The sequence below is a fragment of the Aotus nancymaae genome, unplaced genomic scaffold (genome assembly GCF_030222135.1).
Source record: "Aotus nancymaae isolate 86718 unplaced genomic scaffold, 86718_ANA_hifiasm-v0.15.2.pri h1tg000014l, whole genome shotgun sequence".
Lineage (NCBI taxonomy): Eukaryota > Metazoa > Chordata > Mammalia > Primates > Aotidae > Aotus > Aotus nancymaae.
The window spans coordinates 120284011-120302172 of record NW_026988425.1 but is presented as its reverse complement, the minus strand read 5'-3'; the positions used below and the strand labels follow the sequence as shown (position 1 = coordinate 120302172).

The 18162-nt window shown below is 54.9% G+C and overlaps 1 protein-coding gene and 1 non-coding gene across 3 annotated transcripts; both read right to left on the bottom strand.

The window, feature by feature from the left end:
• Positions 1 to 3163: 3163 nt before the first annotated feature.
• LOC135274940 (U6 spliceosomal RNA) lies at positions 3164 to 3270 on the bottom strand. The gene has a single exon (XR_010342683.1). It is a non-coding gene; the product is annotated as a U6 spliceosomal RNA (small nuclear RNA).
• Positions 3271 to 4763: 1493 nt separating this feature from the next.
• FES (FES proto-oncogene, tyrosine kinase) lies at positions 4764 to 17636 on the bottom strand. Of its 2 annotated transcripts, none has more exons than XM_021674342.2 (19): positions 17595 to 17636; positions 16881 to 17099; positions 16555 to 16728; positions 14435 to 14531; positions 14116 to 14299; positions 11196 to 11333; positions 11002 to 11121; positions 10677 to 10799; positions 10362 to 10548; positions 10156 to 10239; positions 9195 to 9404; positions 8713 to 8835; positions 8285 to 8338; positions 7536 to 7654; positions 7165 to 7259; positions 6946 to 7069; positions 6557 to 6714; positions 6341 to 6463; positions 4764 to 5121 (listed from the first exon to the last, which is right to left on the bottom strand). In XM_021674342.2, exons 2-19 carry the CDS (start codon positions 17088 to 17090, stop codon positions 4979 to 4981), a joined length of 2466 nt encoding a protein of 821 aa, XP_021530017.2. In that variant the 5' UTR covers positions 17091 to 17099; positions 17595 to 17636; the 3' UTR covers positions 4764 to 4978. The 2 variants fall into 2 exon arrangements, with proteins under 2 accessions (XP_021530017.2, XP_021530016.2); XM_021674341.2 differs by having other exon boundaries at positions 8713 to 8892; positions 16881 to 17123; positions 17595 to 17623.
• Between the last annotated feature and the right edge of the window lie 526 nt (positions 17637 to 18162).

Genomic DNA, 18162 nt, shown 5'->3' with positions numbered 1-18162 from the left:
GAAGGTGCTGCCTTCTGCTGATACAGCGCGGCCCTTTCCTCTCTGTGCCTGCTCCCTGCTCTGTTTCCTGCCCGCGAGGGAAGGAGACGCAGACTTTTCTTGATTGTTCCCCTTTGACTGGGCATCTAGATTGTTTACAGTTCTAAAGTATAATCCATACTGCAGTGGACATCACCATGAAGTCCACATTCTTCTTTTCTTTTTCTTTTTTGAGACAGAGTCTCGGGCTTCTGCCCAGGCTCGGCTCACTGCAACCTCTGCCACCCAGGTTCAAGTGATTATTCTGCCTCAGCCTCCCGAGTTGCTGGGATTACAGGCGCCCGCCACCACGCCTGGCTCATGTTTTGTATTTTTAGTAGAGACAGGGTTTCACCATGTTGGCCAGACTGGTCTCCAACTCCTGACCTCAGGTGCTCCTCCCACCTCAGCCTCCCAAAGTGGTGTGATTACAGGTGTGAGCCGCCTTGCTCAGCCTCATTTTGGTGTTAATCTTAATTTTCAAGGACTCTTGTTTGTTCTCTGGTGGGTTTTTTTTTAATTGCGGCACAAATCTTAAGTTTACACTATGTGGTATAAATCTTAAGTGTACAGCTTGATGAGTTTTGATAAATACATACACAAGTATAATCGCCACCCAGATCAAAACGTAGGACATTCTCATCTACCCAAAAGGTTCCCCTCTGTCAAGTGGTCAAGCAGTCCCTAAGCACAGCATAGTGGCTGTCAGCCTGTGGTCCAGCCTTGCCTGCGTGGCCCATGCACAGACGTACATGGTTGTAAGAGGACCAGGGTGAACGTTTTTCCCTACATCTTCACACCCCTTTCCATCAGCACACTCCAGACATAAGCACTACTTTGCTTCTCTGTAACTTAGTTTTCCCTGTCCTTGAACTTCATAAAATAAAATCTTAAGTATGTATTCTTTCATGTCTGGCTTCTTGACTATTGTTTTGTTTTCTTGGAGACAGTCTTGCTCTGTCACCGAAGCTGGAGTGCAGTGGCATGATCTCAGCTTACTTTAACCTCTGCCTCCTGGGTTCAAGTGATTCTCATGCCATGGCCTCCTGAGTAGCTGGGACTACAGGCATGTGCCACTATGCCCATCTAATTTTTGTATTTTTAGTAGAGACAGGGTTTCACCATGTTGGCCAGGCTGGTCTCAAACTCCTGGCCTCAAGTGATTCACCCACCTTGGCCTCCCAAAGTGCCTGGCCACATGTCTTTGACATTCAATGTTGGTGCACATATTAGTAGTTGAGTTTTTCTTTATTGCTGTATAGACATTTGGGTCATTTTCTGCTTACTCTGGACCTAACTTCTCTCTTCACTTCTTCTGTACCTTAAATTATTGATATATTAGAGTCCCATGTTTCTTAGTTTCCATTCTTTCCATTCTCTTTTTTCCTCTCTGTACTTCAGTTTAGATACCTCCTATGAACCTATCAAGTTCACTAATTCTGTTTTCTGATACGAGTAATTTCTAACTGTGACTGTGATTTTGTCCTTCTACCAATGTTTATGAAATCCATCCAATGAGTTTGTAATTTCAGAGAGTTTTAAATTCAATGGGCTCCTTTCATTCTCTCTTAATAGATTCCAACTCTGTTGACATTCTCTACATTTGCTTTCATTTTGTCCATCTTCTCTATTTGACATATTAACCATAATTATTAAAAATCTTTGTCTGCCAGTTCCAATATCTGGATCATCTGTGGGTCTGCTTTTATTGTTTATTTTTTCTCTTGTGTATTAGCCCCATATTTCTCCATTTTTTACCTGGTTTATGATTTTTAATTGTATGTCACATGTTGAGTATAAAAGAAGGATAGTGACTTCAAATCTTGTTATTCCCTACAGGAGCTAGTCACCTCGATGTAATAAACACTGAGCTGGGTTGGGGGAGCATTACAGTTCCAGTAAACTCAGTCCCCTCCTCGTTGTCCTTGTTCCTTAGTAATGGCCCTCTTGGATTTTGGATTGAAAGCCTGGTCAGTCTCGGGAGGCTGAGGCAGGAATTGCTTGAACCCAGGAGGTGGAGGTTGCAGTGAGCTGAGATTGTGTCACTTCACCCCAACCTGGGCAACAGAGCAAGACTCTGTTTAAAAAAAAAAACAACCTGGTCAGTCTCTGTCTCTCTCAGATCTTTAAGTTCTGCTTTCCAGAGATTAAAGGGAGCTCTTTAGCTTCCCAACCCACACAGGTACAAAACCAAAATCTGGCAAATAACTTATGTCAGGGAGACCAGCTATTTGTTCATTCCAGGCCTTCTCTCTAAACACTGCAAGACTGTGGCACTTGCCTTCCCAGTCTCCTGTACTGCCTCAGAACTCAGCAAATGTCCCATGGGGAAAACGCTCTACATTTTGTGCTCCTCTAGGTCCTAATCTACAGCAAGTCCTTGTAACCACCAAATACTGTTCCTTTCTCTTTTCCCCGGGAGAGTCTCTGCTTGGGCCAAGTCTGATCCTCAGCAATGTCCCAAATGGGCAAATGTTTCAGGGAGGAAAATAGTTGACTATCACTAGTTTAACTCGGAAGGGCTCTTTCCTCCTTGAAATTTTAGTCCATTCAGTCTTCATTTCTGTGACCACTCTTCATTCTCTTTAAAAATAAGACATTTTCGGCTGGGCACAGTGGCTCACGCCTGTAATCCCAGCACTTTGGGAGGCTGAGGCGGGTAGATCATGAGGTCAGGAGTTCGAGACCAGCCTGACCAACATGGTGAAAACGTGTCTCTACAGAAAAGATAAAAATTGGTCAGGTGTGGTGGCACGTGCCTGTAATCCCAGCTACTCAGGAGGCTGAGGCAGGAGAATTGCTTGAACCTAGGAGGAAGAGGTTGCAGTGAGCCGAGATTGCACCACTGCACTCCAGTCTGGGTGACAGAGCGAGACTCTGCCTCAAAAAAAAAAAAAAAGGCATTTTTATCTTAGCTGTTTTTTCCTAGCGGTTGCAATGCAAGTGGTGGCATGCAGAGACCTACCACATCCTACCCAGCAGAAGTTTTTCAGTTCTGCTTTCTACCACTTCCATTGGATTATTATTTCACTTCCTCATATTTTCATTTAATCACACTACAACTCTCAACTTCCTCTTGTTTAAACAAGTTACAGGGCTCACTGTTATTTCTTTCAAAATAGATGTTATTATTATTATTATTAATTTTATTATGGAATGCTTCACGAATTTGCGTGTCATTTTTGCGCAGGGGCCATGCTAATCTTCTCTGTATCGTTCCAATTTTAGTATATGTGCTGCCGAAGTGAGCACTATTATTATTATTATTATATTGAGACAGTTTTGCTCTTGTTGCCCTGGCTGGAGCGCAATGGCGCGGTCTTGGCTCACAGCAATCTCCGTCTCCCGGGTTCAAGCGATTCTCCTGCCTCAGCCTTCAGAGTAGCTAGAATTACAGGCACCCCCCACCATGCCAGGCTAATTATTTTGTATTTTTATTAAAGACAAAGTTTCACCAGGTTGGCCGGGCTGGTCTCAAACTCCTGACCTCAGGTGATCCACCTGCCTCAGCCTCCCAAAGTGCTGGGATTACAGGCGATGTTAACCATTTCCTGAACTTTCCTGAGGGATGGCCATTTCACTGCAAGGTTCTCACTGCTTCGTTCTTCTGTATTACAAATGTTTCCCACTTCCTGGTTTTTAGGATGTTCACACTTCTTATCTTCTCAAACTTCGCCTTTAGTGATGTGAGTATTTCAGATGACTTTATAGGTTTCACTGGGATTTAGGGAAGGAGGTGAAGGCTCCCCAGTCTGCCATCCTTTTCCTTAACAAATTTGTTTTGAGAAAACAACTCCCTCGAAAGCATTTTCTTCCTCATCAGCCACATCAGTCTCCTTCGAGTGGAACTCTCTTCTCGTCTCCTCTTGAATTTTATGTGACTGTTGTACACATCTATCCACAGTGTCAGCTATTCTCTAACATTTGTAAGCCAATGATTCAAACATCTGTTGCCAGCCTTTACCTCTATCTGGGCTTCCAGACTTACCTACATTTTTAATTAATTATTTATTATTTTTATTTATTTATTTTTGAGACAGGGCCTCACTTTGTTGCCCAGGCTGGAATGCAGTGGTATGATCAGAGCTCACTGCAGCCTCGATCTTCCAGGCTCAATCAATCCTCCTACCTCAGCCTCTTGAGTAGCTGGGACTATAGGTGTGTGCCACCATGCCTGGCTAATTTGCTTGTTTTTTTTTTTTTCTGTAGAGATGGAGTTTTGCCATGTTGCTCAGGCTGTTCTCAAACTAGGATCAAGCAATCCACATGCCTTGGCCTCCTGAAGTGCTGGGATTACAGGTGTGAGCCACCACACCCAACCTATTTACTATTTTCAGAGATGAGGTCTCACTATGTTGCCCAGGCTGGACTTGAACCTCCTTGCACAAGTGGTCCTCCCACCTCAGCCTCCCAAGTAGCTGGGACTACAGGTGTGTACCACCACACCTGGCTTCACCCACACTTTTATCTCGAATAAAATGCCGCATCTCTAAACCCAGCACCTTCCTTGAAGCTCTGATCCTCTTCCTGTAATCCTATTTCAAGGAATGACACCGCCATCTGGCCACAGCCTGAATACCGTCCTGATCTCTCTGCCTTCTTCCCCATGTCTCACATGCAGCTGCTACCAAGTCGTGTCAGCTGTGCCCCGTGCATACTGCTGTCCTTCTCTTCCCCACAGCCACCACACCAGCCCTCATGCCTTCTGAGACCTGCCCTCCAGAGGAGCGCACATGCCAGGAGCATTCAGTGGGCACAAGTGGTTTTATTGCTTCTGCCCGGGAGAGGAAGCCCTGGCGGGAGCAGGAACACAGGAAAACATGGAGCTGCACCCTGCCGGCAGTGTGGATGCTGGGGGCAGGAGTCCAGGACTGAAGAGCTGTCCGCGTGGGAGCTGGAACTGCTGAGGAGGTGCACCTCGGCCTGCAGAGGCCACCGGCTGGAGAAGGGGGTCCCAGCCTCACCGATGCCGCTTTCGGATGCTCTGCAGCTCCTGGTAGATGGTGCTGAAGCTGGGCCGCTGCCCAGGCTCATAGGCCCAGCACTGCTCCATAAGCCTGAACACAGCATCAGGACACAGCTCTGGGCAGGGCAGTCGGCCCCCTGTGAGGAGAGGCACCGCACACCAGGCATGAGGAGGGAGTCTGAGGGCCCTCGGCAGACTCTGGGGCATACCACGAGCCATAGGAGCTGCTTAAGATGCACTGTTCCGAAGCACACACTGTTCTCCACCAAGAGCCCAAAGGACACAGGCCTGGCTTCTGAACCCAGTCCCAACACATGCTAGTGTGGGACCTCTGCCAGCCTGTTTTTCCATCTGAGAAAGGGACATATTAATCCCCACCATACATGTTGTGATAAGCAAATGAAATAACGAATGGCCCAGCACAGAGCAGGTGCTCACTTGGTAATAGCTATAGGATTACTCTTTTTTTTTTTGAGATAGAGTCTCGCGCTGTCACCCAGGCTAGAGTGCAGTGGTGCGATCTCAACTCACTGCAACCTCCACCTCCCAGGTTCAAGTGATTCTTGTGCCTCAGCCTCCCAAGTAGCTGGGATTACAGGTGCCCACCATCACACCTGGCTAATTTTTTGTATTTTTAGTAGAGACAGAGTTTTGCCATGTTTGCCAGGCTGGTCTCAAACTCCTAGACTCAAGTGTTCCACCCTCCTCAGCCTCCCAAAGTGTTGAAATTACAGGTGTGAGCCACCACACCGGGTTTTTTTTCTTTTGAGTCCAGGTCTCTCTGTCACCCAGGCTGGAGTGCAGTGGCGTGATCTCAGCTTACTGTGTGATCCTCTCGCCTAAGCCTCCTGCATAGCAGGGATGACAGGCGCGTATCACTACACCCAGCTAATTTTTGTATTTTTTGTTTTGTTTTTTGGTCTTTTGAAACAGAGTTTCACTCTTGTCACCCAGGCTGGAGTGCAGTGGCACAATCTTGGCTCACTGCAGCCTCTGCCTCCTGGGTTCAAGCAATTCTCCCGCCTCTGCCTCCTGGGTTCAAGCAATTCTCCCACCTCAGCCTCCTGAGTAGCAGGGACTACAGGTATGCGCCACCACACCTGGCTAATTTTTGTATTTTTAGTAGAGATGGGGTTTCACCATGTTGGTCAGGACAGTCTCAAACCCCTCACCTCAGGTGATCCACCCACCTTGGCCTCCCAAAGTGCTGGGATTTCAGGCATGAGCCACCATGCCCAGCTGGGTTATTCTTATGATGCCCGGTGGGAAGGTTGGCGTTAAGGGAGTTGGAAGAATGCAGCTGGAGAAGCAGGAAGAGGGCACAGACTGAGACTGCTATCATCACAGGGTGCTTACCCTTCTCCACGAACTCCCGCGTCTGCTGATTGCTGAGGTTGGGATAGGGGGAGGCCCCCAGGCTGAAGGTCTCCCAGAGCAAGATGCCAAAGCTCCACACGTCGCTCTCGGAGGAGTAGCGGCCTGCAGAGGAGCAAGGCAGCGTGAGTGGATCCTCCCTGGGGCCAGGGTGAGGTAGGTGGCAGGACCCAGGCCTGCTGGACAGGGACCAGGTACCGTAGTTAAGGGCCTCAGGTGCAGTCCATTTCACGGGGACTTGTCTGAGCCCCCCTGAGGATGCGTAGACCCCATCAGCTTCCTCTCGGGACATCCCAAAGTCACTGATCTTCAGGACATTCTTCTCCGTTACCAGGCAGTTCCGAGCAGCCAGGTCCCTGGGTGAGGCAGGACAGGGGCTCATTTGGCCAATGTCCCCTGCCCAGCCCTGGCTGAACACTCTAGAAAAGCCATGGACAAAAGCTTCTCCCGGCCCTGTGCACCCCTATCTACTGGAGAGGCCAGCTCCCCGCTAGAGCTGCTGCCTGATGCTGGGGGACGGGGAGTTAGGAGTATAGGCCCTGACTCTGGTCAGGTGTTGGCAGGGCACGTGGCCGCCACCCACTCACCGGTGGATGCAGCACTTGCTCTCCAGGTACTCCATGCCAGCAGCGGCGTCCCCCACCATCTGCAGCAGAGTCTTCACCCGCAGGCGGGCCCCCTCCGTGCGGAGGAAGGTCAGGAAGTCACCCCCTGCAGGTGGGGAGGACCCCTGCTGAGCCTTCTGTGACTCGGGTGCCACCTGGCCAGGCTATGCCCCCACGTGGAGCTTAGCGCCCCGCACTCACCCTGCACAAGCTCCATGACAATGTAGATGGGCTGTTTCTGGGTGCAGACGCCAATGAGACGCACGATGTTGGGGTGGCTGTACTGCTTCAGGATCCTGGAGGGCACTGCTGCTCAGGTGCCACGCGGCCAGGCTGCCTCCCCAGGGACCCCCAGGGATGATGGGAAAGAGCTTGGCCTCCGAGGCCAGCAGACCTGGACGTGTGACCTGGGGCAGCCTCTACCCCTCAGCATTATGAGGGGGCGCTACCCACAATGTGGGGGTCTTAAGGAAGGATTAAACACCACCACGGAGGTCAGGCACTTTACACTGTGCCAGGCACAGAGGAACTTCTGCGTGTGCCAGACCCGGGGTGATCAGTTTATCACCCACCTTGCTTCCTGTAGAAACTTGGCCTTGAGGTCAGGTGGGAGAGTCTCTCGACAAGACTTCACCGCCACCAGGGTGTTGTCAGCTCGCAGGCGTCCGCTGAACACTTCGCCAAAGTTCCCCTGAAATGGTCTTGGGCTTCCACCAAGTCCTTCCCAGTCCCGCAGTTCTCTTCTCTGCTCCAGTCAGTCAGCCCCGTGCTTGGACTCCTCCCCCAGCCTCTCTGGGAGTTTGCCCCTCGCTGGGGAACTGAGAGCACACGGAGTAGGCAGGGAAAGCTGCCTCCAACATGCCACCCTCCATCTTCCAGGCTGCAGATGTCCCTAAACCCTGCGACCCCTGTTCCCCTTCCTCTCCACCACCCCTGTGAGAGAAGTGACATGGAAATCCAAAACTCACTCTCCCCAGGGTTTGAAAAGCATTCTGATTTTTAGAAAAGCGACTTCTTCCCTAAACAGGTATCTTATTGCTCACAGCAACAGGGTGTCTCCCTACACGCACAAGAGAGCTTGAAGGGGTGGTCTGGGGGGGTGATGAGGTCAGGGGGCCGGCAGAGCTGTCTGCAGGGACTTTTCAGGGTACGTTCTGTCCCCTTTCCTGGAGGATGGTGTGTGGCGGGGGCTGGGCAGGGAGTCGGGGTACAAGTGGGGAATGAGATGGGGCAGGGAGGTCTCTGGGCGGTGCAGCGGGGGACCCAGGTGTGACTCGGGAGAAGCGGCCGGCGACAAGGAGGCTGGCAGAGGCACACTCACCCGTCCAATCTGCTCGCCCAATACCAGGTCCTCATGATTCAGCGCCCACTTGTCCTGGGGAAGAGAGGAGTTAGGGGATCAGAAATCTGAAGAAAAGGGGTGCTGAGCCCTTAGAAGGGCTGGACATTTCTGTCCCTGAGGCTATGTCCTCCATTTCTTGGCACCTCTGTGTGTGACCCAGGGTGGGACCACGCCTAGATGACTAGGGGGTCCAGGCAGGTGCACCCGCCCGGTGTGTGCAGCCCGTGGAGAAGCAGTGGCCTTGACCTTCCAAACCTAGGGGGAGGCGGGCCCCGAACTTCACTCACTCTGCACCTTGTATGTAGATGGAGGGCCTGGAAAGCTCCTTCTGCTCAGACCCTGGGTGGTCCTGACCCACATTCCCCAACCCTGTCACAGGGCATGGGCCGGGCTGGTTGCAGGCTCACCTTGGGGACGGGCCTATGCAGGACGACACCACTCTTCTTGGTGAGGGGCTGCTGCGTGCTCAGCAGGTGGTCGATGAGCAAGGGAATGCTGGGAAAGCCTTCCCCTTCCAGTCGGTACAGATTCTGCAGGGCAGGGGACCCAGGGTCAACGGCCTCCATTCTGAGGGGGGGGCCTGAGCCCTGGGAGGGTAGAGGGAGGGCAGGAGGGGAGTAAAGGGGCTGCCCAGGATCAGGGGCAGAGAGACTTCCAAAAAAGACACCATCTGATGGCGCATGACATCCTGCTGCCCCTCCGGGGAAGACACACAAGCCTCTATTTTGTTGCAGGGACTGGGTGGTCTCTGTGGCCGCTTTCAGCCAGCCCTACTAGGGAGGCATCCCAGACCTGGAAGCTACCCATTACGCAGCAAGTTCATTCCCCTTGGGGAAGGGAAGGGAGGGGAGAGTGAGGCCTGGAAGGCTGGGGTCCCAGCCCCACTTACGTCCAAGGACTGGATGATGAAGTGCCGGGGCAGGCCATCCCACAGCACTGACAGCACGTACTCCTGCTTGCCCTGGCTCTCCCGCACCAAGAAGTCCCCAGAGTGCGTCAGCAGCTCAGCCACCTCCACCCGCGGGATGGCCCCGTGGTACCACAGCTGTTCATGCAGGGGCTTCTGCACCTCTGGAACAAGCTGCAGCGGTGGGGGGAGCTGGGCAGGGGAGGATGGAGGAGGAGCCACTCAGCCAGCTTGTTGCAGAGGCTGTGGGGGCAGTCAGGGGTCTCTTTCTTCCCCCTATAAGCCCCCAGTCCTCACAACCATGGAGTGGCATGTGGAGCCGTCTGCAGGTCCTTGGAGTGGGCAGTGGACTGGCCCAGGATCACACTGGGCAGAGCTGGGAAGGGAAGCCTAGGCAGGATAACCCCAAACCAAGCTGGTGCCTCCTCCACCAGGCCACAGGCCCCCCACCATTCCTGGAGCAAGAAGAGCCGTGGAATAGTCAGGGCTGCTGGTCCTTTCAGCACATGGGGGCAATGGAGAGGAAGGGGTACAGGGAAGGCAGGGTCTAGGGCCATCTGCAGCCTAGAATTGCAGGGAAGAGAGGAACTTCCCAATAAAAGCAGCCTGGGCAGAGTCTCCTCTCTAGGGCCTCCCAGGTGTGGTGGCTCATGCCTGTAATCTCAGCACTTTAGGAGGCTGAGGCCGGTAGAGCACAAGGTCAGGAGTTCAAGACCAGCCTGGCCAATATGGTGAAACCCCATCTCTACTAAAAATAGAAAAAAAAAATAGCCAGGCATGGTGGCAGGCACCTGTAGTCCCAGCTACTCCGGAGCCTGAGGCAGGAGAATCGCTTGAACCCAGGAGGCGGAGGCTGCAGTGAGCCGATATCGTGCCACTGCACTCCAGCCTGGCAACAGAGCGAGACTCCAACAGTAGGGGGCCCAGGCTGGGCGCCACTCACCGAGAACTTGGGGCGGAAGATTCCTGAGATGTGGCTCTTAAGGATCTCCAGCGTGGGTGTCCTTCCCCCTTCTCGCTCCTGCTCCTGAGGCCAGGGACAGACGTCAGCGGGTGGCCAGGCTTAGGGAGGGGGAGGGCGAAAATGAGGAGCACAGCCTCAGGTGGGCAGGCCGGTGGCGGGCAGTGGCCGCGGATGGGGCAGCTCACCGAGGATGACGTGGAGTGGCGGTCATCCTGCAGGAGCAGCACAGGCGGGGGCTCGCCGGGGCCCAGCTGCTCCAGCTTGGTCTGCAGCAGCTCCTGCTGGGCCTGCAGCTTGGCCTGGCTGCACATCGCTACCTGCAGCCCCTGCAGCGCCTCCTGCAGCGCCTGCCTCTTGCCCAGCAGCTGCACCCTGAAGGCAGGGCCGGTGGGAGGGTGGGTGAGAGAGAGCGCTCAGTCTGCAGCAGGCAGCCAGCAGCAAGTAGGGAAGGCAGGAGGGAGTGAGGCCCAGGAGGCTGCTGCAGGCAGGGGCCCACTCACCGCCCGCGGGGGTGGGTGTTCTGCTCTTCATTCTGGAGCTCCTGCTGCAGCTGCGTAACCACCTCCTGCCGGCTGAACACCGTCTCGGTGGCCACAGCCAGCTCATCTGTCACTGAGGTCAGCCTGTACCCAAGAGAAGGGCAGCATTAAAGTCAAGCCCTCCTGCCCCCTCACCCATGCCCAGTGCATCCTTGCAGAGCCAAGCAAGCCTGGTCCCCTGGTGACAGCTCTGTGTGGACAGGGTCCACAACCCAGCCCTGCCTACATAAACACCCATGGTCTGCTGGGAGCCCCGCCATGGCCCAGGTGCAAAGCCACCACCCACGTGTGCTGCACGCTCTCCACGGTCAGCTCGTTCAGCTGGAGCTCCCCAGGCTCCAGCGGTTCACCCTCCTCAAGCAGTGACTCATCGAACGTGACGCAGGGTGGGATGTCCGGTGCGGACCTGTGGGGGACAGCGTCCCATCAGTGGACAGGCAGGCAGCCCCTGAGCCCAGCAGGAGCAAGGACCGGGCTTACCCATACTGTCGCAGGAAGCCTTGGTACTCAGCCTCAGGTTGGATGCGGGCAGCAGCTGCGGCCATCTCCTGGTGAATGGCCACGACCTCGTCCTGCACCAGGCTGCTAATCTCCAGGTATTCCTGCAGTATCTCCTTCCTGCTCCCAGATGGGATCCCCAGTCAGAGGGGCCTCTGGTTGGGCAAGGCTGGGCAGTTCAGACCCAGGACCCTGGGTTTGGAGTCAGGGCTGGGGTTGACCCCCGCCTCACTTTGTGCTACCCATGCGACTCTAGGCAAGTTATTTGATCTCTCCTTGATCTTCTATTTCCTCATATGTATAAAGGGGACACTGGCAGTTGTAATAAGGATCCAGTGGGCCGGGCGTGGTGGCTCACACCTGTAATCCCAACACTTCGGGAGGTCAAGGCAGGTGGATTGCCTGAGGTCAGGAGTTCGAGACCAGCCTGGCTAACGTGGTGAAACCCTGCCTCGACAAAAAAAAAAAAAAAAAAAAAAAAAAAAAAAGGCCAGGAGTGGTGGCTCATGCCTGTAATCCCAGGCCAAGGCGGGCAGATTACAAGGTCAACAGATCTAGCACATCCTGGCCAACATGGTGAAACCCCATCTCTACTAAAAATACAAAAATTAGCTGGGCACGGTGGTGTGCACCTGTAGTCTCACCTACTTGGGAGGCTGAGGCAGGAGAATTGCTTGAACCCAAGAGGCAGAGATTGCAGTGAGCTGAAATCGCACCACTGCACTCCAGCCTTGTGACAGAGCAAGATTCCATCTCAAAAAAGAAAAAATCAGCCAGGCATTGTGGCACATGCCTATAGCCCCAGCTACTCTGCTACTCGGGAGGCTGAGGCAGGAGAATCGTCTGAACTCAGGAGGTGGAGGTTGCAGTGAGCCAAGATCGCACCACTGCACCCCAGCCTGGGCAATAAGCGAGACTCTGTCTCAAAGTAAAAAAAAAAAAAGGATCCAGATGAGATCCTGTGTGCAGAGCGTCTGCTGTACAGGGAGCACTCAGTAAACATGAACTATAGTTATCCCTGCCCTGGGCGGCCAGCTTTGCAACTCAATACCATGTAAGCCATCAACAAGCTGCCCACCCCGTCCACATCTCCCAGCCCAGGCACACCCCCGGGCCCCAGCCTCATGTACTCACTTACCTACTCAAAATGTCCCATTGGCTATCTCTTAGACACCCCAACCCCTCTAGTTGAAAAATGAGGCTGGGCGCGGTGGCTCACCCCTGTAATCTCAACACTTTGGGAGGCCAAGGTGGGCAGATCACAAGGTCAAGAGATCAAGACCATCCTTGCCAACACGGTGAAACCCCGTGCTACTAAAAATACAAAAATTAGCTGGGCATGGTGGCACGAGCCTGTAGTATAGTCCCGGTTACTCAGGAGGCTGAGGCAAGAGAATTGCTTGAACACAATTGTGTGGAAGTTGCAGTGAGCTGAGACTGCACCACTGCATTCCAGCCTAGTGACAGAGCGAGACTCTGTCTCAATTAAAAAAAAAAAAAAAGAAACGAAAAGAGAAATGAACTCCTACCCTTGTCTCCTAAACCTCTTCCTCCCACAGCCTTCTCCACATAAGTTAATAGCCACTCCATCTTCAAGCTGCTCCAGGCCAAAGCCCCAGAGTTACTCCTGACTCCTCTATTTCAGGCTCCATTTCGAATCCACAGGGAAATCCCACTGGCTCCACCTTCAAAACAGCCCCAGAAACTAACCGCTTCTCACCTCCATTGCTACCCCCCTGTCCTTTTTGTGGCCAAAAGCTTAGGTCTGGATTACTGCAAAAGTCTACTTTCTGGCCTCCCAGTGTCTGTCCTTGCCCCCTACAGTCTATTCTCAGCACAGCAGCCAGAGTGGCCTTATTAAAACAGAGATCAGAGCCGGGCGTGGCTCACACCTGTAATCCCAGCACTTTGGGAGGCAGAGGCGGGCGGATCACTTTGCACCCAGGAGTTAGAGACCAGCCTGGGCAACACGGTGAAACCCCATCTGTATTAAAAACACAAAAATTAGCTGGGTGTGGTGGCACATGCCTGTAGTTCCAGCTACTCCAAAGGCTGAGGCAGGGGAATTGCTTGAACCTGGGAAGTGGAGGTTGCAGTGAGCCAGGATCACGCCACTGCACTCCAGCCTGGGTGACAGAGCAAGACTCCGACTCAAAAAAAATTAAAACAAAACCAAACCAAAAAACAGAGGTCAGATCATGCCATTCGTGCTCACCCAGAGCCAAAGGCCTCACGACGGCCCTGCTGGATGCTCTATCACCCAGGAGCCCTCGACGCCTGACTCCTCCAGCCTTGCGTCTGACCCTCCCCTCCCTCACTCTGCGGAGGCACCGCCAGTTCCGACTATTGTTCCCTGGTACTCTCCTTCCTCAGGGCCTGTGCACTTGCTGTCTTCCTTTCTGGAATGGTCAAGATAGCCCCACGATTCACTGTCATACCCCTCTCAGGGGCCTCTTTGAATGTCACCTCTCAAGAGGCTCTCCCAGACCACTCTACTTACAACTGTCACCTCCTCTCTGGCCCCCATGCTCCCAGGTCCCCGTCCACCTCTCTTGCTTTTCTCCATGGCTCTTAGCCCTCCTCACACCCTCCCTCCACTAACATGAAAGATCCCTGAGGACACGTGTTTTTGTTCCCACTGTTCTCTGCTGTAATCCAGCACCCAGAACAGTGCTCCATGCATGTAATAAAATCCTGGAATAGTGGGACCCTGGCCTGGTGTCATTCGGAGGTAAGTTGCCTGTCCTGTTCTCATGTGGTTACATGGCCAGCACTTTCCTAGCAATGAATTTTCTGGGTCCTGCCTCTGGGCCTGATGGCTGGGCTTAGGGCTGCGTGAGGGTGGGGGCTGGGGGCCGGGGGACGGGGGGCCGGAGGCCGGGGCCCGGGGCTACGGGCTTACAGGATTCGAGCCATCTCCTCATGCAGGTCCTGCAGTGAGCGCAGCAGGCCGGGCAACAGGCGCTGGTGGTGGTGCTGGTGATGCAGCTGGGCGGCCCGCACGCCCAGCACATAGCGGTTGTGGTGGGCAAAGAGCTTCCACAGGCTGCGTACATATTTGTCCTTGGCCTTGTCACGGTCCTTGTCTGCCAGATGGGGGTCAAAGGGTATAGATGACAGCATGGAGGCCCAGGCAGCCCCCACTATCTGTTGACCTAACCCCCAAAGACAGGTCAGAACTGGCTTTGATTCCCTCACTGCCAGCAAGGGAAGCCACAAACCTTTGCTGGCCTCCTGGTACTTGCGCTTGGCATTAGCACTGTCCCGTGCCAGGGATCGGTACTGGCTCTTCAGCTTCTCAATGTCCTGGCTGTGGGTCTAGGGGGAGAGAAGAGGCCAGTGTGAGGCAGCAGGTCCCCAAATGAGGAAGGTTCTTGCCTGGGATGAAGCCCTGGAAAGGTCCTGTCACCAGCAAGGAGCACCTGGAGACTTCTGGGAAAGCTGGCTGCTGAGCTGAGGGTCAGAAGTCAGAGGGCCTGTTAAAGACAAGCCCTTTAGGGAGGCAAAGAGGTGGATTACAGGCTGCAGCCATCCCTCCTTGGTCTGGGAGCAGTAGCCTGGTGGTAGGCAGGGCCAGCTGCAGGTGTGTGTGGCCTGTGCAGTCACACACCTGCAGAGTGTCCACATGTAGACAGGCCCTGTGCTGGGTCTCATGCCCCGTTACTGCCACCTTGAAATTCTTAACAATCTTTTAACAAAGAGCCCCACAATCTCATTTTGTGCTGGGTCCTGCAAATTATGTTTTTTGTTGTTGTTGTTGTTGTTTTTTGAGACGGAGTTTCGCTCTTGTTACCCAGGCTGGAGTGCAACGGCACGATCTCGGCTCACCGCAACCTCCGCCTCCTGGGTTCAGGCAATTCTCCTGCCTCAGCCTCCTGAGTAGCTGGGATTACAGGCACGCGCCACCATGCCCAGCTAATTTTTTGTATTTTTAGTAGAGATGGGGTTTCACCATGTTGACCAGGATGGTCTCGATCTCTTGACCTCGTGATCCACCCGCCTCGGCCTCCCAAAGTGCTGGGATTACAGGCGTGAGCCACCGCGCCCGGCGCAAATTATGTTCTTGACAATAGGAACAGATGAGAGCTGAGACCAGAGTTCTCACCCCAGTTCTCCTGTTTATGTGCTGGGATACATTGTGCAAGTCCCCAACCTCAGTTTCCCCATCTGTAACTGAGCTAAAGACCTCGACTAAATTAGTCTTTTTTCTTTTCCTTTTTTTTTTTTGAGACAGTCTGGCTCTGTCCCCCAGGGTGGAGTACAGTGGCACAATCTCGGCTCACTGCAACTTCCACCTCCCAGGTTCAAGTGATTCTCCTGCCTCAGCCTCCCCAGAATAGATGGGACTACAGGCGCACACTACCACACCTGGCTAGGTTTTGTATTTTTAGTAGAGATGGGGTTTCACTATATTGGCCAGTCTTGTCTCTAACTGCTGACTTCGTGATTCGCCTGCCTGAGCCTCCCAAAGTATTGGGATTACAGACGTGAACCACCACCCCCAGCGGATCACTCTTTTTCCTAAATGGCCAGATAGTAAATAAATATTCTAGGCTTGTAGGCCATACGGTCTCTATCCTAATTACTCAACTCCGCCATTGTAGCCACCGACAGTATGAAAACAAAGAGGCATAGCTGTGTTCCAGCAAAATTTGATACAAATAGACCAACCCTCGAATTCACGATCTCTCTTGGGGAGAGGAGTAGGGCCAGGGCTGCCACCAGGGGTCGCTGTGGGTCCATGGCAAGGCTGGGCTCTACACTTGAGGAAGGGGTGTGGTGCACGGAGGCTGACCCGCACACTGAATGGGGGTACTCGGCTCCCAAATAAAGAGCCAGCTCCAAATCACAGAGCCTCTAGACCAAGGAGCTGGTGGGAGTCAAACCTGACATCACAGCCCGAGTCCTTGGTCTTCAGGGGGCCATGCTGCTGCCCAGTCTCTGGGGCCATTTGAGGAGCCTGCCTAGGTCGAAGGCAAAGAGACTGACCCTCTCATTCCTCTCCATGACTCTCACCAGGGCCAAGTGGCGCAGTGCGGAGGCAAGCACCGATTCTGAGCTTCTCATAGGCAAATGACTAGCCACTCATCCTTCCATTCCCATTCCCAGCACTTTGCCCAGGCACAGAAAGAGCACAGAGACCTTGCTGCAAGCCCAACGTGGGGGCGGGGGGCGGGGGGGCAGGGGCGGGGAGAGGAAGCTGCATCAAGGTTCGAGCAGGCCAGGCCTGTGGTCAAGGACTTCCACTTCCCCAGTGAGTCTACCGCCTCTTGTGCAAAACCACCCCTTGGAGACTCAAAATTTAGACAGAAGAGACCGAAGCCCCGTGCTGCCCACCCACCTTGGTGAGCTCCTGCTGCAGCTGCTGCCACTGCTCGCTGTAGGTCTTTCGAAGCTGCTGCCGCTCCCGGATGAGCAGGCTCAGCTTGCTCAGGGGCCCTGAGTTCAGGTCCTCTGCATGCTGCCGCAGCAACCGGCTCAGGCCCTCTGTCTGGCTGGTGATCTCCGCCCAGGACTAAAGCACAGGAAAGGGGAGGCAGGGAGGAGGGGACCATGGCTCCCAAGCCTGGGCCTGCCAAATCTCCAACCGCTCCTCCAGAGGGCCCCCAGGAGAGGAAGGGGAAGGCAGAGCCAGCCAGCACCCACAAGAGTCCCACAGAGGCCCACCTGGCTGATGGGGCTGTCTGGAATGCCCCGGCTCTGGCCCCCGCCGTCCTGCAGGGACATGTGGTGGAGCAGCCCCGCATATTCCCTGTCACTCTTGACCCGCTGGGCCATCCACTTCCTCATGCCCTCCAGGAGCCGGAGCTCAGCCTCCTGCATCTGCTGCAGGACCCCATGGCCCTGGGGGCTGCACAGCTCCGAAGAGAAGCCCATAGCGCCGGCCTGGGGACAGAAAGGGGGCCAGCCCTGGGGGCGAGGCAGCAGCTGGAGACGCAGGCATGGGACGAGGAGGAGGCTGGGACTGGAGGGTTGGAATGGACTGCAGATGGGGGAAGGTGGGGTCCTGCCTCGTTCACACGCAGCCAGGGGTACACAGCAGCAGCCTGGCCTGGGCACTGGCCCTCATTGCTTCCCGAGTGCCAGAGGTCCCCTCCCCCGTCCGGGAACAGGAGCCAACCTGGATCCTCCCTCCCCAGGCCCTTCCACCCACCCCCTCTTACAGGGACACCCTCTCCCAAGTCCTCAACAGGCCAAGCCTGCGCCAGCTGAAGCCTCAGGCGGCTGTGAGCCCTGCCCCTGCGGCCATCCCGGCCTTCCGCGGCCCCTACCCGCACCCGGTGGGTCTCCGACCCTCAGAACGCCCGCCTGGCCCCTGCCCGCCGCGCCCCCCGCTCCCCGCGCTCCCCTAGCTCTTCCGGGCCCCGGGGCTGGCGTTACCCGCGCGGGCAGCTGCTCCTGGGGCGGCCTCGGACAGACTCAGGCCCGGTGCCGACCCTGGCCAGTTCCTGATTCCGCGCTTCCTCCTCCGCGGTTTCAGTTGGCCCCGGCCCCGGCCCCGGGGCGGTCCTGGAGGGGAAGGGGCGGGCGGGAGCTGCTCGACGGCCTCGACGCCTGCCGGCCCCCCTGCTCCGCGCTGGGCCGCAGCCTCCAGCCGGCCGCGCGGCCACGGAAACGGAAGGGAGGAGGGGGCCGGGAAAGAATGGCCCAGCTGAGCGCCGCCTGCGCCCTGCAGCCCCCCGGGCCCCGCAGCGCCCCGGGAACACCGGGAAGGGGCGCGAGGTCGGGGGCAGCGTCGCAGGGCAAGGCCCCAGGCAGATGCTGGACCCAGGGAAGCCCGGGGTGTCAGGGGCTGAGGGGAGGCAGGCAGTCCTAGCACCAGGGCTGGGCCACCGCAGGAGAGGACGAGGGAACCCTGGGCCAGCCCTCCCCACCTCACGGTATTCCCTAAGGAGAGGCTCAGGCGCCAGCTTCCATTTGAATAAAATTTCCAAGTAAATATCCCGAA

Excerpts from the sequence above, each read along its gene's own strand:
- FES (XM_021674341.2), bottom strand. The coding sequence starts at position 17,090 with ATGGGCTTCTCTTCGGAGCTGTGCAGCCCCCAGGGCCATGGGGTCCTG. Across the intron at positions 11,334-14,115 it reads GAGGAGATGGCTCGAATCCT|GAAGGAGATACTGCAGGAAT; the intron begins GTAAGCCCGTAG and ends ATCTGGGAGCAG. Across the intron at positions 7,070-7,164 it reads TGTCATGGAGCTTGTGCAGG|GGGGTGACTTCCTGACCTTC; the intron begins GTGAGTGCGGGG and ends CCCCACCTGCAG.